The 24,725-nt window shown below is 47.4% G+C and overlaps 1 protein-coding gene across 2 annotated transcripts; it reads left to right on the top strand.

Annotated features, from left to right (window-relative positions):
* Positions 1-4,031: 4,031 nt before the first annotated feature.
* Positions 4,032-23,632, top strand: C1rl (complement C1r subcomponent like). 2 transcript variants are annotated; one of them, XM_075982824.1, is made up of 6 exons: positions 4,032-4,129; positions 4,728-4,986; positions 16,034-16,223; positions 19,154-19,261; positions 19,404-19,478; positions 21,765-23,632. In XM_075982824.1, the coding sequence occupies exons 1-6, from the start codon at positions 4,050-4,052 to the stop codon at positions 22,535-22,537; spliced, it is 1,485 nt and encodes a 494-aa protein (XP_075838939.1). In that variant the 5' UTR covers positions 4,032-4,049; the 3' UTR covers positions 22,538-23,632. The 2 variants fall into 2 exon arrangements, with proteins under 2 accessions (XP_075838939.1, XP_075838940.1); XM_075982825.1 differs by having other exon boundaries at positions 4,728-4,956; positions 21,765-22,686.
* The last annotated feature ends 1,093 nt before the right edge of the window (positions 23,633-24,725 follow it).

Below are 24,725 nucleotides of genomic sequence, written 5' to 3'. Positions count from 1 at the left end.
GGAGTTCGAATCCACATGGAACGCCAGATGAAGAAGGACACTTAAAAGAAATCCCACACTAGCTCAGAATTGAGTATAATAAATGTAGGCCCATATTTCTGTATGGTGTGGCAGCCAGGGACCAAAGCCATAGGTCCCATCTGAGGGGGTCAAATAGCTCTGCAGACAAGCTGTCTCTGCCTAACAATGGTCAGGATGTTCGGTGCTCCTTCCTTTGTAATTTGGAGGATATCTTATAGAGATGCTGATTCTAGCCTATGTCACAGCTAGCATACTCAGCAGACAGGTAGCTGCGGACGTGACAAAAGGCCATTCACCTGGCTACCTAGGAAACAGTCTAATGTATTTTCCCACTCAATTTATGTGATGGTATATAAGCTGTTTGGATAATAAACGCGGAGAGAGATCGTCAGGAGAAAGGACCCTGAGATGCCCTTCCACGATGACCGTGTAAGCTGTGTCTGATTATTTCTTGTGACTCCGTACCAGTCCAGTTAGGGAAAATAGTTATTTGTGTTAGGACCACATGGGCTCTAACAAATAAAGGGTTATTTATTTAGGTGTAGACTCACAGATCACAATCCTCTGCTGGAACAGGGAACAGCAACCGAATCCTGCAGCCAGAAGAGACCAGACCCGCCCTTTACAGTGGCATATATAGTATAAGAGGCCACGCCCAAGTGGGTTGGTAACTTAAAGGCTACAGGGTGTAGGAGTTCCTACAGCAGAGGTTACCGTCAGCTAACTGAGACCTTGCACACAAAAGGAGGTGGAAAGGCTCTGGCGATGAAGGAAAGTGAAATTCAGGAAGCAGAGCAAGCTCACCTCACACTGCGCCCCTCCCCACAGCTCCCGTGCCCATGAGGACTTATTAACTTTCCCACTCCCAGCCGTGGCCAAGTGTTACCATCCCACACAGTGTCAGCTCTGAAAAGACTGTGCCTGCATTGGTGCTGATTATTCAGGCAGATACCTCTGCTTCTCTAGGCCTGGCTAGAAACTACCGAGTAATCGCCTCATTCCTGTCTCTGCTGACTGGAGAGGAGGCTCCAGAGCAGGGAAAGTGGCGATGAAGGCAGGACAGGGACGTGACCGCTCGTTCCCAGACCACAAGGGCCTGTGCTCACCGGCTACACACACAACCATCAATCCCAAGTCCCGGGGGGCTTCCTTCCCTTTACCCAAATACAAACTTTAGCCATAACACCCAGGTGGGAGTAAAGTGGACCCTCGTATCCAAAGGTATATCCCCTCCCAGGGACCAGTATATGCTGGGCCTGGACTCCTGTTTCTTTCCCTCTTGGCTCCCTGTGTCTTTCCAACCAGCCTCCACCCAGTCCTTCAACTCCTGGCCATGTAGGATGAGTATCCATTCTGATTTTTCTCAGAATTTCTTCTGTTTTGAAAGTGAAAGCTCCCTATTCCGGAAAATTCCTCTGTCCCATTTAAATCATAACATTGTGTTGCAAAATACCCCTTAATGTGGAGGAAAAAAACAGTGGGAATCCTCTCTCTCTCCCTCTCTCTCTCTCTCTCTCTCTTTCTCTATCTCCCCCTCTCTCTCTCTTTCTCTATCTCCCTCTCACTCTCTCTCTCTCTCTCTCTCTTTCTCTCTTTGGTTTGGTGAGACAGGGTTTCTCTGTGGCTATGGAGTCTGTCCTAGAACTAACTCTTGTAGACCAGGCTGGCCTTGAACTCACAGAGATCCACCTGCTTCTGCCTCCCGAGTGCTGAGATTAAAGGTGTGCGCCACCACCGCCACCACCTGGCTACGAGTCTCCTTTTAAAGCCTTTCTCTTCTCCAAAAAGATTTCATGGGACATCCTTTCTGAGGTGCTAGCCTGGCCACTCAGGTCCCCACCTCTCTTAATAAATGATCAGAAGCTTGGGAGCAGAGTGTAGACTGGACCCTGTAGACCGCCAAGGACGAAAGGACAAGGTCAGCTATGAAGGATACTTCTCCTCAGCTGAGCTGTTTTCTTCCTGTCAGATTTGTCGTGGGCCAAAATGACTGCTCACCTTGTGCAGATGAGCCACCTCAGGCCTCCCAGGAGCTCTGTGTGGCCTTAATAGTTAGAGAGGGAAACAGGCTTCAGTAGTCCTCGGGAGCCCATCTAGAGGGGCCCACTCCTCCGAAGACGCCTATAATCCTGGCACTCATGAGGTTAAGAAATCAAAGCTAGCCTGGGCTACAAATTGAGCTCTATCTCAAACCAAACAAGCAGAAATAAGTTGGTGGGGTAGTTCAGTAGTAGGGTACTTGCTTAGCATGTGGAAGGCCCTGGATTCTATCCCAGCCATGAAGGGGGGCAATCATCTCCAGGATGTGGGAGTTGGGACATGGCACACTTTGGCTTCTCAAAGTCGGGTCTAGGAAACTGGGGACCCTGATCTTCACTCGCTGCCTATTCCCTCGCAAGCATGGACTACAGCTCTCCAACCTTTTAAGTCTGTAGAAACCAGAGAACCTGAACATATTTATCTTAGCTACTGTTCTATTACTGGGAAGAGACACCAACGCCAAGGCAGCCAAGAAACCACTTAATTAGGGGCTCACTTCCAGTGTCAAAGGGTTGATCCATTACATCATGGAGTGGCGCTGGAGAAGTATCTGAGATCTCACATCCGATCCACAAGATGTAGGCAGAGAGAGATCAAGACTGGGCTGGCTGGGAGATCAAGCATTCAAATATGTGAGCCTAGGGGGTTCATTCCCAGCCTAGAGGGACCATCCCCAGCCTGCAGGGACCATCCCTAGCCTGCAGGGACCATCCCCAGCCTGCAGGGACCATTCCCAGCTTATAGGGACCATCCCTAGCCCACAGGGACCATCCCTAGCCTTCAGAGACCATCTCCAGCTTTAGGGACCATCTCCAGCCTGCAGGGATCATCTCCAGCCTGTAGGGACCATCCCCAGCCTGCAGGTATCATCCCCAGCCTATAGCAAGCAAGCATCCACAGCCGACGAAGACGATCTCCATTCAAACCACCACGATACTCCCGTGTTTTGCAATGTGTTGCTTTTGTGAGAAGCCAAATAACCACATGCTAGTTGAAGAAGCAACTGGCTCTAGATTGCAATCCTTTCTGCACGCCTGCTTCCTCCAAGGACAGGACAAGCCACCACCACCCATGCACCCCAGTCTTCTCACGCTCACCAAGCCGTGAGTGAGTGTGGGGAGAAATCCTCTACTCAGACTATGCCTCCTGATATTGGTCTCAAAGCTTGAGTTACCAGCTGAGTCCCTAGGTATCCAGAGATCCCTGGGCTGGACCACAGTCCAGGTTCTGCTAGACAAGGACCCTCCAGATGCTGTGGTTGGAATTCAAATAACTACATGAACTCACCCACTCTTGACCAAGAAAGAGAGAAAAAGAAGTTCATGGGTCACAAACTTCAAGTTCTCCAAGAGGCAGACGGGTCATGTAAATTAGGGGGAAGGACAGATTAGCCCGTTAAAGGCAGCAGTCGGAGTCAAAAAAACATCATCCTTCCCAAGATACACATGTGGTAAAATACCACAGAAGAGCTGCCTCTAATTCCAGCACTCCAGAGGCTACGGCAGCAGGATTGCCATGAGTTTTGGGGCCAGTCTGGACTACATGAGTTCCAAGGCAACCTGGGCTGCAAATTGAAACTCTGTTTCAAAAACACAAACAAGATTTGGTGGGGGGAGGGGGGGTGAACCTGTAATCCTAGAGCTGGAGAGGAGGCAGAAGGAACAGGAGTTCGAGACCAATCTCCACTACATAGCAAGTTTGAGACCAGCCTGGGATATATAAGACTCTCTTTCAACACGCCCCTCTGCCCCCCCCCCCAAAAAAGCACCAGAGTCAAGGGTCATCTCTCTCTCTGTCTCTGCCCTGTCCCCTGCATGGTTTTGATAATTTCTCCTTTCAATTCCGGTGAGAGCTATTCCTTAGCCTGACAGCAGGTGGCACTCACCCCAGGATTTCTTAAGTCATTTCCAGTAACTTCTCCCCAAAGGCCCTCCTCTAGCCCCACCTCCTACTCCCAGCCCTGGGCTAAGCAGTCCAGTTGGTGCCAGATGTCAGGCACCAGAGGCCTGGTCCGCAGGGCTGGAAACCACCTGTGGAGCTCTCCCTCCACAAGCTGCATGGGCAAGATGTGAGTTTGCCTGTAGAGGGCCCTGGAGGAGAAAGGCGCAGGGAGAGGGGAGGCAGGACATAGGGTTGTATACGTACACACGAATACCATACACACACACACATACACACATACACACACACACACAGAGAGAGAGAGAGAGAGAGAGAGAGAGAGAGAGAGAGAGAGAGAGAGAGAGAGAGAGTGGGGATGGGAGGGAGGGTTGGGAACGACCTAGAGGGAACTGAATTTGGCCTGAAAGTGGTCTGTTCAATGCCCTGAGTCAGGAATCATGTTTAAATGCCCCCTAATTTATACTCCAGGATGGGATTAGGCCTGGCTGAGGCAGGAGACTACCTGGCTTAGATGAGACTCACGGGGAAAAGGAGCAGTGTCTTCCCAGGTTAGAAACCCTGAAGTCTTGGAGGTCAGGCTGTATAGGAACCTAGATAGGCATCTACACAGGCTCGGGTGAAGAAAGTGGCATCAGGAAGTGCCCACGCCCTGGGGCTCAGGACACGGCTCTCTCAACCCCTTACCATCACTTACTACAACCAATATTTCCGTATCCTCTGGAAGAGCTATGTGACCTCACCTTGTCTCCCCTACTCACTCACAGGTGCTGGCTGCTCCTTTGGGGAGTCCTCCATACCTGTCCTACACAGGCCTCTGTACTCTTGGCCCAGCAGTTACCACAGCAAGTGACGTCCCCCGGATACCCAGAGCCGTATCTCAAAGGCCAGGAGAGCCACGCTGTTATCGAGGCTCCAGAGGGGTTTGCCGTGAGGCTGGTCTTCCAGGACTTTGATCTAGAGCCATCCCAAGACTGTGAAGGGGACTCTGTCACAGTGAGAGGGGCAAGGGACTCTGAGGCGGAGGTGAGCCTCCCACGGGCAGTGGGATGTTACTCTACCCTGATACACCCATCTAGAGAAAGAATTACGTGTCCGAGTTAGCGGTCCTGGGAGCTCGTTAACCTGGGAAGCAACAGCCTTACACTCAGTACAGAACCTCCCACTACCATTCCATCCCTGGCAACCTGCTGAGACCCACCAAGCAAGAGAGCAGGCTGCAGGGCAGGTCCTGGGTTTTGAGGACTTACAAAGGGACACACAGATATTCCTAGTCTACTATCTAGTCGCAGGTCTGGGACCTCACGCTCTCGAGGTATTTATTGTTGAATGCCTGCTCTACTGAATCAGGAAACTGAACATAATTAATGGCAAATGATTTAAGTATCAAGTGAAGACCAAGTTCATTTGGGAGGAGATGTCATAAAGTTCAGCAAGGGCACTATTCAAAGTAAGAATATTTTTAAGTCATAGTTAATATTATCTTTTGGGTTTCATTTTATTTATGTCAAAATAAGACGTGCATATAATTTTTAAAGTCAGAAATCATACCGAGATTTAGTGGTTTGAGGCCATTATCCTGGAACTTAAAAGACTGGGACAGGAAGATCAAAATTTCAAGGCCTTCCAACTACAGAGCAAGTTCAAAGCCAGCCTAGGCTATATAGGGAGACCGCGTCTCGAAAACAAAACAATAAATTATCCAGGCCAGCTTTGAACTCACAATCCTCCTGCCTCAGCTTTCTGAGTGCTTTGGTTATAAATCTGATTAAAAGACTTTTTCCCCAAAGAGTTAGGAATACAGCTCATTGGCAGAAGATTTCCAAGATCCTAGATCCAATTCCCTGTGTAGAGAAAGAAGGAGCAGGGGAGAGGGCATAAAAAATCAGAGTCTTCAAGGATTGCAATGAGAAGGAGTGGTCTCATCCTACCCCGGGGCAACCACTGTCAGCCCAGGTGTCCCCACTGGTGTTTACCTTCATCCACACAATTGCTGTGCTTGTCCTGTTCCACAGCTTTGAGCATTTGTATCGTTCTCTTTCCTCTCTAAACTTCCACTTAGAGAAGGTGGGTACTGGCTCCAGCCGCTGGTAAGACCTTCACCACCCAGTGCCCCCCCGCCCCCCTTCCATTTTCTTATATTATCAGTTTAAGAAAACCAATATTTATTATCCACACTATTAGGACTTTAAACTTGAAGATCTGAGCACATGATATACGGCAATTACATGTCTTTCTTCTCCAGCTCATGGTTTCCTGGGAGTCATTCTCCAATAGCTTCCTTAAACAAGGTGCATTAAGTTCCAGAGGACCTAAGGGGCGTAGTTCTACCCTCACTGTGGGCAGACAGTTTATCTGGGTCTACTACCCCAGATCTGAAGTCATTTTTCTCCCAGAATTTTGACGACATTGTCTTCTATCTCTAGAAATGCTTAAAAGTCTGAAGCTACCGTCATGCTCAATCTTCCATTTTTCTATCTAGAATTTTGTAAATATTTTCCTCATTCCAGTGTTCTGAACTTCCATTTCATGGGCCATGATGCAGATGGCTCTTTGCTCATTGTGTGGGGCTGATCTGGTCCTTTAGTTCTGGCAACATTCCTGCTTTATTTATTTAATAATTTATAGATGAATGCTTCCTTTCTTGTTCTTTTTTAATATGTGTGTGCGCGCGCACATGTGTACGTGTGTGTCCGTGTGTGTGCGTGCACATGTGTATGTGTGTGTCTGTGTGTGCGCACATGTGTATGTGTGTGTTTCCATGTGTGTGCATGCACATGTGTATGTGTGTGTCCGTGTGTGTGCATGCACATGTGTATGTGTGTGTCCGTGTGTGTGCATGCACATGTGTATGTGTGTGTCCGTGTGTGTGCATGCACATGTGTATGTGTGTGTCCGTGTGTGTGCATGCACATGTGTATGTGTGTGTCCGTGTGTGTGCATGCACATGTGTATGTGTGTGTCCATGTGTGTGCGCACATGTGTATGTGTGTGTCTGTGTATGTGCATGCACATGTGTATGTGTGTGTCCGTGTGTGTGCATGCACATGTGTATGTGTGTGTCCGTGTGTGTGCATGCACATGTGTATGTGTGTGTCCGTGTGTGTGCGTGCACATGTGTATTTGTGTGTGCCCATGTGTGTGCATGCACATGTGTATGTGTGTGTCTGTGTATGTGCATGCACATGTGTATGTGTGTGTGCCCATGTGTGTGCATGCACATGTGTATGTGTGTGTCTGTGTATGTGCATGCACATGTGTATGTGTGTGTCCGTGTGTGTGCGCGCACATGTGTATGTGTGTGTCCGTGTGTGTGCGTGCACATGTGTATGTGTGTGTCCGTGTGTGTGCGTGCACATGTGTATGTGTGTGTCCGTGTGTGTGCACATGTGTATGTGTGTGTGTCCGTGTGTGTGCATGCACATGTGTATGTGTGTGTCCGTGTGTGTGCATGCACATGTGTATGTGTGTGTCCGTGTGTGTGCGTGCACATGTGTATGTGTGTGTCCGTGTGTGTGCGTGCACATGTGCCAGCAGGTGCCAGAGGAGGCCAAAAGAGAACCTGAGACCCCTGGGGCTGGAGCTGCAGGTGGTTGTGAGCCACCAGTCTCTGCTGTGCTCCAGCTGTCGTGGGCTGTGGGCTGATTCTCGAGTTCAGTTCTCTGTTCTGTTCTGTTTTCCAGCTCTGTCTTTTTGCTCCACTTTCTAGGATATTTTTGTCTTTTTCTGTGGTGCTTAGAATCGACCCAGGGTTTCATGTGAACTGAGAGACACACTGACATGAACTTCACTTTTAACCCCAACTTCCTCATCTTTATATTCAAACCGTTTCGTTGGTGGTTTCTTGGTGGGGACTCATTCTTTCTAAATATGAGGTTCTTATCACACATGCGCAATATCTCCTTGTTCCCCTCTCCTGTGGGTCGGTTTTAAATGTTTCCTGTTTTCTGCATTATCACTGTTTACCCAGGGTCTCTTTTCACTGTTGGTGGGCCTCTGCCTCCGCTTTTTACCTGAGAGACTTTCTTGCGATAGCTAATAATATTTGCCTGACCATTTTTATTTTTTTTATTTTTTTGGATTTTTCGAGACAGGGTTTCTTCGTAGCTTTTGGTTCCTGTCCTGTAACTAGCTCTTGTAGACCAGGCTGGCCTCGAACTCACAGAGATCCGCCTGCCTCTGCCTCCTGACCATTTTTATTTAAGATTAAAACATGAAGCTGCGGACTTAAAGTCCTACGTGAACCATTTGAATATTGTATCTCAGTTCATCTTCTGCTGCTGTAATGACCGGGTCATTTATAAGCTGTAGGAGTTCACTTTGTTCAAGGTCTGGAGACCGGGGATGTCCAAGAGCACGGAAATGGTGAGGAGAGGGTTTTGTGCTGTCGTAACGTGGGGGATGGTAAGGAAGCATGCAAGAGATGAGGAAAAATAGAACCTAACTCATCCCTTCATTGGGAACACACTTCAGCTGAGATGTTTCCTATGCCAAGTGCTTTCTGCCTCCTAAATGTGGGGAGTTCCATTTGTTGATGTTGAGAGATCAATCGTGGGCGGATCTGAGCAAAACATTTAGGGCAACTGAGAAATGTTTTCCTACCAACTTCTTCTCAGCGATGCGACCATAGAGCGTCAGGCTGGATGAAGTCGTAGAGGATGAGAGAACCAGCAAGATGCTAGGATAGACCTAGTGTGGTAGCTCAGCTGAGGTGGAAATTGTCACAAATTCAATGTAAGCCTGGGCTACATACTGGGTTCTAGGCCAACCTGGGTTACGACATGGAACTCTGCCTAAAACAAAGCAGCCAAGAATAAACCAGGGGTGGCTATATGCATCTATAACACCATCACTCAGAAGACTGAGACAGGGGGATCACAAATCTGAAGCCAGTCTTACAGTGTCAAAGAAGAAAAAGAGGAGGGGAAAGAAAAGAACAGGAGGAGGTGGCAGGGGCAGAGGTGTTGTCCAAAAAATATGGGCTAATACAGAGTTGGAGGCCACAGCAGGCTGTGTATGGAGACATCTCCCAAACCCAAGGGCTTGAGTGTGAGACACTTGCTTGGAATACACAAGTCTTGGATTCCATCGTGAGTCCTGTCAGGGAAAACATCACAAAGTTTGGCAAGATCATCCGGTCTCCAGTACCCCCACATCGTGTGTATTTTATGTCCTTAGGTTCCCACACACTGAAAGGATTTTATGTAGAGTGGATAGAACAAGAGGAGGGGTTCCTAAGAGCAAACTAGAAAGGGCCTGAAGCCCAGGCTGTCTTCATAGAGGGTCTTACTGCTTCACGATGCTGGTTATAGAAAGTTACTCAGAAAAGTGGAAGGAGGCAGGTTGGGACTTAATGTGTGTATATTCTGATTTGAAGCACTATACTTCCTGCCTGGCTACTGACCAATCAGTTCTTTATTAACCAGTGAAAGTAATATAAACTCACAGTGGACAGGATTATTCCACAGCAACTGTTGTAGGGTATCTACCAGAAAAGACTACTCAGATATGGGTTTAAACCAATAGAAAGTTTAGTAGCCAGTAGGAGATTACGCTGGGTGTTCAGGATCCCAGTGTACTTCTCAGTCTTTCTTAGGATGAGCTTGCAAAAAGAAAAGGAAATAAAGAAAGGAAGGAAGGAAAGAAAGAAAGAAAGAAAGAAAGAAAGAAAGAAAGAAAGAAAGAAAGAAGAAAGAAAGAAAAGAACAGTTAGCCAGAAGTGGAACTACAGAAGCCAAAAAGCAAGGTTAGTACATTAGAGAATTTCCCAGGACTACGGGCTTTGACGGATTAGGTCTTTGTTTTCATTTTAGCAGGTGGTGCTGTCTACATACTGAGTTTGATGGCCTGAATGGTACTTTCATTGTAGAGTCAGTTATGCTAAGTTCTGGGGCCTACTAAGGTCTGGGGGCCCTGTTACATTCCCCACTGCTCTTAGTGAATGAGTCAAATCATGACCTCATCCTGCTCTAAGGAGGCATAGTTGGTCCTAATGACCACTAATTGTACTGAATTGATACATAATTAACCATATAGCTTAAGATGCAGGACTCCGCTGTTAATCCAATCAGAAAGAAAATTAGAGGCCTAGCCAGTGTTGATGGTAGAGTAGTTAGCCATCAGGACCAAAAGAACAGACACTGCTGTCAGTTATGGGATTTATATCTTTGAAATCTTTGAGGCTTTTGTCCATCCCTGGCAAGACTGTTTTCATCACGCCTGATGGATTAGCGTAGAAACAACAGGCTTCTCCTAAAGTCACACCCTTGTCGCATGAGAAGAAAGTCTAAACCCCTCTGATTCCACAGGACAACTTCTCCAAGGGAATCCAACTGTTGTTTTAATTCAGAAATGTAGTGATATCTCTTTTATATTTTAATAAATAAAACTTGCCTGAAGATCAGAGAGTAAAACAGCTCCCCAGTCAGCCTTACAGACCAGGCAGTGGTGACACACACCTTTAATCCCAGTAGCCACACTAGTTTGCCATAGAAACCAGGTGGTAGTGGTGCATGCCTTTAATCCCAGAACTAGAAAGAAATATAAAATGGGAGGAGACAGCTCTCAGACAGTCTCATTCTGAGATTCCTGGAGACAAGATTGCCATTTCGGATTGAGGTAGAGATAAGAGCCAGTGACTGGCTGTTTTGCTTTTCTGATCTTCGAGTTGAACCCTAATATCCATCTCTGGGTTTTTATTAAGCATGTTACATAGAAATAGGTTCTGGTCTATTAAGGGGCAGTTTAAACCTATCTCTAGAGTCCCTTCCTGTGGCATAAAGTCTGATTCCCTACATTTTCCCTGTTTCCCAAAGGCCAGACTCTTTTTAAAGGAATTTTTCAGGAAGCCTATGTTTCACAACCCCAAGTTTTGCAATGGAAACTCCCTTTTCTTTGACAGCTGGGGAGCCCGGCTACAGGGCATGCATACAATTATAAACTCTGGATTCCAATCTTAAAAGATAAACTTCCACATCCTTTTGTTTTTGTTTTTCAGTGCAACCAAACATTTAAAGTGGGCATCGGTGAACAAGGGTCAAGATGACTATGGGTTGCTGGTCTGTGGTCATTTTCTAATCCCTTTCCTGCAGCTGGGAACCTCAGTTCCCAGGTTTAGGCCTGAGGGCAGTGGGCATTGCACCATGACCCTCTATTCATACAAAAATAAGACTCAGAAGGGAATGAAGGGGCAGGGTGTGGAAGAGCCTGGGACCTGGCAAAACCTTGATTTTAATGGGTCCGTAGTCTGGAGACAGTTCATCTGGCAGCAGCGGCAGCAGCCATGGCTGTTCCTTCCACTTTCTTGCCCAGAGTGAGGTGGATACATAGTGTAATGACAGCTACCTTCACTCACAGCAATAAGAGCAGAGAGAGTCACCATGTAGCATCCTTTCGAAGCTGGTTCCAGCATCCCTTGGCGACCTGCTTGACCCAGACAATATCACCAGATTCAAACAAGAAGAAACTGGTGGTGGACTCAGGCTGGCTGGGTCCTTTGGATAGACCAGTGGATAGTATTTATGGAGGGCTGGAGAGCCTTGACTTGAGAACGGGGTGGTTGGAGAGTTCTGCCAACTGCTGGGAAGTCAGGGAGGTCTTCCAAGCATAATCTCATAGAGGGGAACCTTCCTCATATGTGATGCAGCAGGCCCAAAACAAAGGAAAAGGAAGGAGGTCTATACCCCCAACCCCTGCCTTCCCTGGACTCCAGTGGGAGTTTTGTTAGAGTTTCTTCAACATCCTGTTTATTCTTTTAATCCGCCCAGAACTCTGAGGTCTATACGTACAATCAAGTTCTCAATCCATACCTAAGTCTTTTACTATTAATTGAGATGTTCTCACTATGAAAGTCAGACCACTGTTAGACCCCATTTCTAGGGGTAGGCCAAATCAGGGAATCAGTTCTGGAGGAACTTTTAAGCTACTACTTGCCGGGCGATGGTGGCGCACGCCTTTAATCCCAGCACTCGGGAGGCAGAAGCAGGCGGATCTCTGTGAGTTCGAGACCAGCCTGGTCTACAGAGCTAGTTCCAGGACAGGCTCCAAAGCCACAGAGAAACCCTGTCTTGAAACCCACCCCCCCAAAAAAAAGCTACTACTTGAGCGGTTTCAGTCTGGGTGGGGAAAGTTTCTACCCACCTGGAAAAGGTATCTAGAAAAACCAGCAAGTCCTTATATCCTTCCCTGGCAGGCTGGATCTCAGAGAAGTCAATTTTCCCAGAGTTCTCCAGGATGTTGGCCTCTCATTCAGACCCCTTCCTACATAGGCTGTTTGGTTTGTTTTGGCTTTGTTTTTAATTTTCATTTTTCTTTTGGTCTTGTTTTTTACCTGGTACCAACCTGGCATCTAGCTGAGATATCCCATGCCAGGATGTCCAGTGTAGGTATAATAGATCTTGGTCTGAGCAACTCAGAAAGTATTGTGGGTCCTGGTGAAGAAGATACCAGAGTCCTCCCAGTTGTTTCTGGGAGAATGATCTTCCCCTGTGGTGTCCTCCGTCAAACCGTGGGTTCCAGCTCTTTGTTTTCTACATCCTCTGTCTCCTCTTGGTTGTACCATGCAGTCTTAGGCAGCACTGGACTGGGGTATGTCATCAGAATATCAATAGATCCCACTGTCTTAGAGCCACCTGCTAGGCAGCCAGGTCAACAGCCCAGTTACTCTCACCTCAAGGGAGTCATCTTTTTGATGTCATCGGCAGTGGGTGATATCAGCTGATGGGGGATTCAAATAACCCCACGAAGGCCAACATTTTCTCTTATTTTTAATGTTCTTTCCCCAGTGGTGAGAAGCCGCCTTCTCTACAGATCGTACTGTGGGCGTGCACAGTAGTAAAAGCATAACAACTGCCCATGTATGCAGCCATGGACTTTCCTTCCTCCCATCTGAGGGCCTGGGCCAGAAGCGATCAGTTCTGCTCTCTGGGCTGAGGTTCCTGGTTTGGGCCCAAATTATTTCAGTTAAAGTAACCACTGCAGCTCCCATGTTCCTGGATTCATCTTTCATCTCGTTGCAGTCATGGATGAACATCTAAGAGTCTTCATCCGGCAAGAGGGCAGCAGGATCGATGGTGGCGTTTCTCAAACAAGAAAGTGGTCCAGGAGTAGGGCATGACACTGGGTCACACAGACATTAGCCAGCATTCTGGGGTTCCCCGGAGGACAAACACCATGAGCATCCTGTCTCAGCAGCATGGTGTGCCGAGAGTTATATGAGCCTGACCCAGAGATGTTAACTAGTTTCCATGAGACTAGCAGTGGCCACCACAGATCTTAGACAGTTGGGTCATTCTGGAACTACGGGGTCAATTTGGTTTGGACAGGTATGTCACAGGGCAATTCCATGGCCCCAACGTTTGGGCTAAAAACTCTTTTGTAATGTCTTTTGTTTTATGGACAAACAGATGAAAAGGTTTTGGGACGTCTGGAAGAGTTAGGGCAGAATCAAAAGTCGGCGCTGTTTTTAAAGCCTCAAAGGCCTTTTGTTTAGTCCCAGTCCAGAATAAGGACTCAGCGCCTCGCTTGGTGCTGGCGTATAGAGGCCTTGCAAACTCTGGCATCCGCAGGTGGCAATGCCTACCCTCACCTAGGAACTCTCCAACCTGTCTCTTAGTCTTTGGAGTTAGAATCTGGAGGATGGGCAGCAATCCCGCTCTGAGAGAGGCTCCTTTTGCCTCCCTTCAGCTGGTAGCCAAGATAGGGAGCCTCTGATGCACAGTGGGCTTTCTTATCTGACCTTCTGTAGCCCATGGTCTGTGCCTCTTGCAGCAGTTCCTCGGTGGCCCCTTCATAATCTATTCTGGTTTTAGAGGCTATTCTAAGAATACGGCCCTAAGAAACCTCTGACAGAAGGGCAGAGGATCAGTATTTAGTGTCTCATCAAACAGTGTTGGAGAATTTTTATATCCTTAGGGCAACCTGGCCCAGGTAAGCCACCCACTGTAACCTCTTTCTGGGTCTGTCCCTTTAAAGGGAATAATGATGGACTCTCCTCTGCCAGTGGGAGGCTCAAGAATACATTTTTCAGGTCCTAGACAGTGAGCACCTGTCTCTCTGGAAGAATTGTACTCATGAGAATCAGAGGCCCCGGGTGTCTTCACAGGCAGGAAAGGTCTATTCCAGGATGACAGGCAGGCCTCCAGCATGCCTATCTTTCCATGTTAGGCAATATGGACCACAATTTCTCCTTTTGTTTCCAGGGTCATTGAGTATTGTTTAATCTGGATAAGGGTAACTGAACTGGTTAGTTAAACAAGTACAGGAATTTGGTGTCGGGTCAGTCCTGGGGAGTTGGCTTCTGCTCAGATCCCCTCAGATCCCCAGGAATTTTGTTGTAAATATGAGATAGTCCAACTGTATATTTTGATGAGGGGCAAACTTTCAGCTAGGAGATAGTCTTCCAGCAGAGGGCAAGACACCAAAATGTTGCTGTGTAAGTCGTACTGTGTGTTATCGTAAGAGAAGGTTTACGAAAAAGTTCTTGTCCCTCAATCAGTAGTTCTCTCTAGTAACTGGGACCTATTTATACCTTTAGATTTTTTTAAACTTATATCATTTTTTTCTACTATCTGGGCATGCCTGGATGATAAAGGAAATCTTTCTAGCAGCTGTCTTTTTTTCTGGGTTTATTTCTGGGTTTGTTTGTTTTGTTTTTTTGCAGTTGGCTTTAATACTTCTAGAAAGGACTTAGTGAGAACTGTTTAAAGTCTCCTTGGTTTGTGTTGAACAGAAGCGAAAATCCGTTCTACACAGGCTGCCTTGTCTGGCAATGATGCCCTTGCCAGGCCCAGGGGCAGCTGGGTTTTAGTGTTTTCCAATTCTGCAGGTCACTGGTTGAAAAGAAGGCATGAACTGTGGAAGAGGAAGGAGTGGAACTTACTTCTTCCCGCTTTCCTGGGGCTGCTTAGAGCAGGCTGGGAAGCTGAGGGAATGCACACCTTGGGGGAGCTATATCTCCCTCCCTGTGTGTCTTCTGCTTAGATGACAGGGAGCTCTGGATGAGAGAGGCCTGGCTTGTCCCCACCTCCACACAGGGACCAGACGGAGCCAGACCATAAGCAGGAGTCAAGTAGCAACACAAGCAAGTGCTCCAAGAGTGGGACAGGTGAAAGGATTTTTGGTTCCTCTGGGTGACCTGGCAGAGCCAAAAGTGTTCAGGTCCCCAGCAAGAGTTCTTAAGTCCAGGGCACTGAGGATAGATGGTGTCATACCGAGCAAGCCGTTGGTCAACACAGGGAAACAGTTGATAGAAATATATAGAAAGACACACACGCACGCACACACACGGGGGGGGGGGAGAAAGGAAAGGAAAGGAAAGGAAAGGAAAGGAAAGGAAAGGAAAGGAAAGGAAAGGAAAGGAAAGGAAAGGAAAGGAAAGGAAAGGAAAAAAGGAAGGTCTTTATTAGTCAGTCAGTGACTACACTGGAATCCCAGTATGGCCCTAAGTCTTTCTCAGGGTGAGATTTTAAACACACACACACACACACAAATATATATCCTGGGTTGACATACTACAGTTAACAAGGACAGTTAGTCAGAAGTGGAGCTGCAGAAGACAAAAAGCAAGGCCAGTACATTAGAGACTTTCCCAGAACTGTGGACTTTGATGAATTAAGTATTTGTTCTCATCTAAGCGGGTGGTACAGTTTGCGTGCTGAGTTTTATGGCCTGAATGGCGCTCCCATCATGGCATCAGTTGTGCTAAGGTCTAAAGGCCTGTTCCAAGCTTCAGGGACTCAGTTTTGTGCGAAGCAGATATAGTCTTTTCTTGGAATTTACAATCCAGTGAGAAGTGCAGAGAGCCCAAGGTTTCAAAGGAATCTCCCGGAAGAAGGAAAGCAGAGTGAGTTTTACAAGGTGATCAGAGTAGACACGAGAGGGAGACAATCGCATGGTCACTCAGGGAAACTTTGGAGCCGAAAACGAGACTGAAAGCTAATTCAGACCAACCTCAACACAAACAGCTTCTGAACTCCACAGGGGAGCTTCATTTCCAGGCAGAGCTGGAACGATGGCAGACGTGACTGCATCCTGCGGCCAGTGCTACAGACTTACCCTATACTTCCTCTTTCAGATTTCAACCAGAGGAACAGATGCAATCCGGCTGTGCGGGCAGCGCGGTTCCTCTCTAGAGAGCCCTCCTGCTCTCAGAGAGTTCGTGTCCTCAGGGAGGAGTTTGTGGCTGACCTTCCGGGCACACTCTTCACCCCAGAACAAGATGACACACTTGCACAAGGGCTTCCTGGCTCTCTACCAAGCTGTAGGTAAGGGTCCCTCCTGGAGTGTAGGGAGAGAAACTTTGTGAGCCCATTCCTGGGTCCTGGCGCCTTGAAGCATGAGTGGCAGGTAAGGCTCAGGGATCGGGAACTCCTGAACTGACTCTGTCCTTGTCCCTGCGCTGACCTTGCTAGTGAGCAACCCAGTTAGCAGTCAACTGCTTGACCCCAGCCATTAATTCCAAGAAAGTTTACAGCCCTGTATGCAGATCAAAGAAGTCAGAAAGTCAGGTTAGTTTGTGAAGTTCTAGATCTTCAAACAGTGACTCACTTTTTTGAAAGATATTTGCACATAATAATTTTTTTCAATGAAGGTGTGAAAAGTAAGACTTTCTCTGAATCTCTGGCCTTTGTCGCTGATCATCTTTCCAGAAATAGCCCAGTTTTCCATCTAGTAGATATTTTTCTAAAGACATTTCCATCCTTGAAGATTTTTTGTTGTTGTTTTTGTTTTTCGAGACAGGATTTACTCTGTAGCTTTGGAACCTGTCCTGGAACTAGCTCTTGTAGACCAGGCTGGCCTCAAACTCACAGAGATCCACCTGTCTCTACCTTCCAAGCGCTGGGATTAAAGGCGTGTGCCACCACCGCCCAGCTAAGGTTGCCATTTTTTAAGCTCAGTATGCCTTTTTTAAAGACTTATTTGTTTTGCTTGCACGTATATCTGTGCACCATGTGTGTGCCTAGTACCTGCAGAGGCCAGAAGAGGGCAAAAGACTACCTACAGCTAGAGTCATGAGCTGCCACGTGGGTACTGGGAACTGAACCAGGGTCCTCTGGAAAAATAGCAAATGCTCTTTACTGCTGAGCCATCTCTCCAGCCCCAAATTCAGTGTGTCTTAAAGGCCATGTCTCATAATATGGTGACCATTGACTCTATATATATATATTTTTTTTTTTTTTTTGGTTTTTCGAGACAGGGTTTCTCTGTGGTTTTGGAGCCTGTTCTGGAACTAGCTCTGTAGACCAGGCTGGTCTCGAACTCACAGAGATCCGCCTGCCTCTGCCTCCCGAGTGCTGGGATTAAAGGCATGCGCCACCACCGCCCGGGTGACTCTATATTTTTAATAACACATAATATTCCCTTGATTGCTGTAACACTATTTAGTGAGTCTCCCATGGATAGATACTTTCTTGCCACCAACAATGTGGCTGTGCATTTCCTTACACACATATCTTTTTTTTTATTAAAGATTTCTGTCTCTTCCCCGCCACCGCCTCCCATTTCCCTCCCCCTCCCCCAACTCCCCCTCTCTCATCAGCCTAAAGAGCAGACAGGGTTCCCTGTCCTGTGGGGAGTCCCACCTCCTTCCAGGTCTATTAAGGTGAACATCCAAACTGCCTAGGCTCCCACATAGCTAGTACGTTCAGTAGGATCAAAACCCAGTGCCATTGTTCTTGACTTCTCAGCAGTCCTCATTGTCCGCTATGTTCAGCAAGTCCGGTTTTATCCCATGCTTTTTCAGACCCAGGCCAGCTGGCCTTGGTGAGTTCCCGATAGAACATCCCCATTGTCTCAGTGTGTGGGTGCACCCCTCGCGGTCCTGAGTTCCTTGCTCGTGCTCTCTCTCCTTCTGCTCCTGATTTGGACCTTGGGGTTTCAGTCCGGTGCTCCAGTGTACACACACATTTTTGAACACAGGTGTGAGGATTTCTTTATGGCAAATTCTTTGCAATTTATGTTCTAGGATACAACACATTTGCATTTTTAAATTTTGAAGTTGTTTAGCATCCTTCCAAAGAAGTTTTGCTAATTAATACATCCACCAGCTGTGTTTGGAAAGACCAGTTCAAAACTTGCTATAGTTGGAATTTTCTTTGGGCTGCCAACCAGCTCTCAAATAAAGACATGGAGACTTATTATTAATATGAAAACTCAGCCTTAGCTTCAGCTTGTCCTACCAGCTCTTAGTTTAACCTGTTTCTATTCATCCGTGCTTTGCCTTGGGACTTTTTATCTTTCCTTCATTCTGTATGTCCTACTTCTCTGCTTCCTCTGTGTCTGTCTGTCTGTCTGGCCCCTGGCATCTCTTTTTCTTTCTTCCTTGAGCTTAAATTCCTCCTCCTACTTACTCCCCTTGCCAGGAAGTTCATCCTATACCTCCTCCCTTACTATTGGCCATTCAGCTTTTTATTAGACCAGTCAGGTACCGTAGGCAGGCAAGGTAAAACAGCAACACATCTTTACATAATTAAACAACCATGTGACTGCATAAACAAATGCAGTACATTTTTGCATAGTTAAACAAATATTCTGCAACAACCCACTTCTCACAGTGGCTTTCAAGGTCTTGGAGTATTAAAAATCTTATCTCTGAAATTCAGCATGGATTTTGTTGAGCCTTGTGCACTGACCATACAGACACAACTGAGCTGTGCACTGACCATACAGACACGGCTGAGCTGAGCACTGACCATACAGACATGGCTGAGCTGAGCACTGACCATACAGATGCAGCTGAGCTGTGCACTGACCATACAGACACGGCTGAGCTGTGCACTGACCATACAGACACGGCTGAGCTGTGCACTGACCATACAGACACGGCTGAGCTGTGCACTGACCATACAGACACAACTAAGCTGTGCACTGACCATACAGACACGGCTGAGCTGTGCACTGACCATACAGACACGGCTGAGCTGTGCACTGACCATACAGACACAACTAAGCTGTGCACTGACCATACAGACACGGCTGAGCTGTGCACTGACCATACAGACACCGCTGAGCTGTGCACTGACCATACAGACACCGCTGAGCTGTGCACTGACCATACAGACACCGCTGAGCTGTGCAATGACCAGACAGACACAACTGAGCTGTGCACTGACCAGACAGACACAGGCAGAAGCATCTCCCACGTTGCCAGTTTGCAAATCTCCAAGAGTCCCTAAGAACTGCTGTTTCCCTACAGCTGTGACCCAGCCCGATGGGGACTCTGAGACTGTCACCACACCTGGAGCCGACCCTCCCAGGATCCAGAACTGCTGCCAAGATCCCTATTATGAGGCCAAACAGACTGGTGAGTCTCCAGCTGTTGAGGAGATAGTTCCCATCTGCCTTGCTCCTCTAAAAAGGTACAAGGCCTCTGAGTACCGATCCTATTAGCTGGGCACCCCCAGTGCTGGGCTTACTTCTTTGTTGTCCCTCATTCTGCTCCACAGGGACATTCAGCTGTCCATCCTTGGGGACTTGGAAGGACAGACAGGATGGGGAGGAGGTTCCTCGATGTGAGCCAGGTGAGTAACTGCCCACCTGGTGCTGTTGTGGTGGCCAGATGCCAGTGGCCTCTGCTGTTACTGGGAGAGCTGGGACATGGGGTGAAAGGGAAGTTCTGGAATAGACAATAGAGGTGAAGGCAGAAGGCTTATGGCAATGCAAAGAGGGTCCAGAAAAGAAGAGGCAAAGAGCTCATCCCTCATTCTCCAAAGGTCAAGATATGTCTCAGAGAGGTGGCAGGGGGTAGCTCTATGGTAGACCACCTGCCTAAGAGGTGGTCTATACATAAGGTCAATCCCCAGCAAAACAAACACACAATTGTGTGTGTGTGCAAATAAATTAATACACTTGTAATCAAAGCACTGGGGTCTCATCCAACCTAAAGCAACTGTCTCAAAAACTTAGATAAAAGACACTTGAGAAAAGACGACAGCCAAGACTAACCTGTGGCCTCCTCATACATATGCACACACACACACATGCACACACACACACATGCACACACACACACATGCACACATACACACATGCACACATACACAAATGCACACATACACACATGCACACATACACGCATGCACACATACACATGTACACACATGCGCACATACATACATGCACACATACACACATGCACACACACATGCACACATACACACATACATATGCACACATACACACATGCACACATACACACATGCACACACACATGCACTCATACACACATGCACACACACATGCACACATGCACACATATACACATGCACACATACACACATACACATGCACACACACACATGCACACATACACACATGCACACATGCACACATGCACACTTACACACATGCACACATACACATGCACACATACACACATGCACACATACACACATGCACACATGCACGCATGCACACATACACACACAATGCACATATACACACATACACACATGCACACACACATGCACACATGCACACACACATGCACACATACACACATGCACACACAATGCACATATACACACATACACACATGCACACACACATACACACATGCACACACACATGCACACATACACACATGCACACACACATACACACATACACACATGCACACACACATGCACACATACACACATACACACATGCACACACACATGCACACATACACACATGCACACACACATACACACATACACACATGCACACACACATGCACACATACACACATGCACACACACATGCACACATACACACATGCACACACACATGCACACATACACACATGCACACACACATACACACATGCACACACACATACACACATGCACACATACACACATGCACACATGCAAGCACACACTCACCCTGTCAACCACTAGTCTACTTCCTACCTCTAAGGATTTGTCCATTCTGGACATTGCATGCAAATGGAATCACACTTTGAGTCTTTTTTGGCTGATTCTCACCTTAGCATAACGCTTTCAAGGTCATCCACATTATAACAGCACTTCATTCTTTTTTTGTGTGTGTGTTTTTTTGTTAGTGGTGGTGGTGATTGTGGTGGTGGTTTTGAGTTTTTTGTTTTTGTTTTCTTTTTTTTCTTTTTTTGAAACTATCTCTATATACCAGAATGACCTCAAACTCCCTAGAATCTGTAGTCAAAGATGTCCTTGAACTCATTTTTCTGCCTGTTTCCCAAATTCTGGTATTAAAGCCTGTACCAATATGCCTGGGTGAAATCCATATTTTCAAACAAAAGTACTGCCCCCTAACTAAATGTAATCCACAGAACAGACAAAGGGGAGCCTGGGTTGAGAAGTGGGTGGCGTGGGAGATGTTGGGAGTCAAAGAGTGGCACAGAAAATCGGCAAAAAGCACTGACAATAAAATTCGAACCAGAGATAGCTCTATGAGAGCTAAGGAATGCTTCTATGATGTCTAAGGCGGGAGGGAAGGCCCCACTGTCCTGTTCCATGCAGGATTTGTGCTCCATGATGTAAGATTAATTCACTGCTCACATCAGTGCTTGTGATGTACACACCTGGAAGGACCTAGCCCTCTGAGGAGTCACATCTGGGAGCCTCCTCACACCTGGGAGCCTCCTCGCATCTGGAGCCTCCTTGCACCTGGAGCCTCCTCGCACCTGGGAGCCTCCTTGCACCTGGAGCCTCCTCGCACCTGGAGCCTCCTCGCACCTGGAGCCTCCTCGCACCTGGGAGTCTCTTTGCACCTACCACAGCACCTCACACGTCTCTAATATCCTGCAGTTCTTGATTGCTCTCCTTCCCTCTCCTCTCTTGCAGTCTGTGGAAGACCCGTCATCCCCATTGTCCAGAACCCGAAGACTTTTGGTTCTTCCCCAGCTAAGCTGGGCAACTTCCCTTGGCAAGCCTTCACCAGTATTTACGGTCGTGGGGGCGGAGCCCTGCTGGGTGACAGATGGATCCTGACTGCTGCCCATACCATTTACCCCAAGGACAGCGTCTATCTCAGAAAGAACCAGAGTGTGGAAGTGTTTCTCGGTCACACAGACATAGGCGAGCTGCTGAAACTAGGGAACCATCCTGTCCGGAGGGTCGTGGTTCACCCAGACTACCGCCAGTATGAGTCCCACAACTTCAACGGGGACATTGCCCTCCTTGAGCTTCAGCACAGTGTCCCCCTGGGCCCCAACGTCCTCCCAATCTGTCTGCCTGACAATGAGACCCTCTACCACAGCGGCCTGTGGGGCTATGTCAGTGGGTTTGGTGTGGAGATGGGCTGGTTAACGACAAAGCTGAAATACTCAAAGCTGCCTGTAGCTCCCAGGGAAGCCTGTCAAGACTGGCTCTGCCAGAGGCAGCGGACTGAGGTGTTTTCTGAGAACATGTTCTGTGTTGGGGACGAGACTCAGATGAATAGTGTCTGCCAAGGGGACAGTGGCAGCGTCTTCGTGGTGTGGGACAATCGTACTCTTCACTGGGTGGCCACAGGCATTGTATCCTGGGGCGTCGGGTGTGGTAAGGGGTACGGCTTCTACACCAAAGTACTCAACTATGTGGATTGGATCAAGACGGTAATGGAAGGCAAAGATTGACCCCAGGGGACCTGAGCAGTGGACCAGCACTGTGGAGGTCCGAGGATCCACTTAGGGTCTGGGAACCGTATTTAAGTCACTGATTCATCAAACCACCACCCAAGAGGAAGCCTCCTCCCCTGAACCTACACCATCCCAAATCAGCAGCACCACCCACTGCCCCTTCTCACCTTCAGTTTTCCCGGGCTTTGTACCAGGGTAGCCTGCACCTACGTCTAAGCAACGTTTGCTTAGAACATCGTTTTGTTTGTTCAAGGCAGGATTTCACTCTGTACCCTAGGCTGGCCTCAAACTCGTGACAGTGATTCGGCTTCCGCCACCCAAACACTGGGATTCCGAGCATGCACAGATAAACCTGGCAGCATCACCGCGTGCATCTTTTCGAATCCCCTACCTCAGCTATTGATGGTTTCTTCTGCATTTACTTATGGAACAGCAGTCGTCTCGGCTTCTGTCCAGACGGAGTGTGGACGAACGGGTTTTAATTGCACTGTATCTCAGAAATACTCCAGAGACCCTTATGTGGACCATCAAACATGCGACGCCCTTGGCTTCACCACCTACCACAAGTACACGCAATGAAGTGATACCTCCTTTTTCACCCTCTGTCCACTGTGTGCCAAGGCCATCACCTGTTATCCACCTAATCCAGGCACCGCGCTGGCAAAGGGTGCGTTAGCCATCGTCCATGTCTCACAATAAAGAAACTGAAGCTCAGAAAGACACGGTGGCTTGCGGAAGTGCCACAGCTGGTTCTTGGTTGAGGCTGAATCCCTCCCAGCATGCTCTCTGCTGCATCCCTCCCAGCATGCCCTTAGGGATACCTCTCTGCTGCCCTGGAGACATACCTCATCATCCATGCCTTCTTTTGATCCCCCTAGCTTTACAGACCCCGTCCCTGGGGAAGACCTGCTTCGGCGAAGGTAAAATCATCAGTTCACACACGTTCCTGAGGCCCCCATCACCAAGGGCACTGCCAGGCTGAGAAGATGAACTCTTTAATTTGTAGGAAAGATTTGGGGTGACTTGCAGTGAAAGACAAAAATAAAATGCCAGAGTTTGGCGAGAATAGAGGATGTGTAGCCTAAAAGAGAAGGAAGGAAGGATGTTAGCTAGGGCTGAGAGTGAAGATGCTCTATGGCCAACGTGGTGAAAACTAGCAGGATCCAAGCTGAGCAAGTGACACACACCTAAATCCCAGACACTCGGGAGCCCGAGGAGGTAGGACCATAAGTTCAAGACCAGCCTTGATCTCATCTCCAAGTTTAAAAAAAATAGCCAGTCCGTGGTAACCTGATCTACAGAGTGAGTTCCAGAACACCCAGGGCTACACAGAGAAACCCTATCTGGAAAACAAGTAAATAAATAAAGGTGGTGGGATCTAAATATGGTTGATTCTACTTTTCAAACCCAATGCACAGTTCAAATTACCATTAAAAAACAGTCTAGGGGCTGGAGAGGTGGCTCAGAGACTAAGAGCACTGGCTGCTCTTCCAGAGGGCCCAGGTTCAGAACCAAACCACAAAAAAAAAATGGAAGCTCACAATGTCTGTGACTCTGGTTCTGGGGTATCCTGCACCCTCTTCCAGCCTTCATAGGCACTGTATGCACATGTATACATACATAGATGCAGGCAAAACACCCATACGTACAAACTACAAATAAATGAAATCTTTAAAAATAAATAAATAGGTTTAACTAAAAGTATTCTAAAAATTATTAAGCAGAAGTTACTTTAGGTGGAGTGGTTTTGACTAATTTTCTCTTGTTTTCTACCGGTAACTTTTATATAATAAGTATATATCATTCTTATTGAAATTTTTATAAAAATTTATATATTAACAAAGCAAAAATACATATATTTGTCTAGATGTATGTAATTATTTTTATCTCTAGATGTAGATATAGATTTTTATTTTGTTTGAATGTTTGAACAGAGTTGAAGTGGGCTGGGCCTGAGGTGGTAAGGTCCAGATTTGGCAATTTTTGGTCAAGTCGCGTGCATCATGACAGAATTTGGATGAAATCGCTTCAGTTAACTTGCTTTACTGGCCCACCTCCTCTCTACCTGTTGCCTCTGCCTCCATTACACAAGTGTAACACAAGCGTGCGCACACGCGCGTGCGCACACACACACACACACACACACACACACGCACACACGGCTCTTAGAATATCAACATGCAGT

This window comes from Microtus pennsylvanicus, chromosome 8 (genome assembly GCF_037038515.1).
Source record: "Microtus pennsylvanicus isolate mMicPen1 chromosome 8, mMicPen1.hap1, whole genome shotgun sequence".
Classification (NCBI taxonomy): domain Eukaryota; kingdom Metazoa; phylum Chordata; class Mammalia; order Rodentia; family Cricetidae; genus Microtus; species Microtus pennsylvanicus.
The sequence above is the reverse complement of the archived record's forward strand: the minus strand, read 5'-3'. Positions and strand labels throughout refer to the sequence as shown.

Excerpts from the sequence above, each read along its gene's own strand:
- C1rl (XM_075982824.1), top strand. The coding sequence starts at position 4,050 with ATGTCAGGCACCAGAGGCCTGGTCCGCAGGGCTGGAAACCACCTGTGG. Across the intron at positions 16,224-19,153 it reads GGCTCTCTACCAAGCTGTAG|CTGTGACCCAGCCCGATGGG; the intron begins GTAAGGGTCCCT and ends GTTTCCCTACAG. Across the intron at positions 19,262-19,403 it reads TTATGAGGCCAAACAGACTG|GGACATTCAGCTGTCCATCC; the intron begins GTGAGTCTCCAG and ends TCTGCTCCACAG.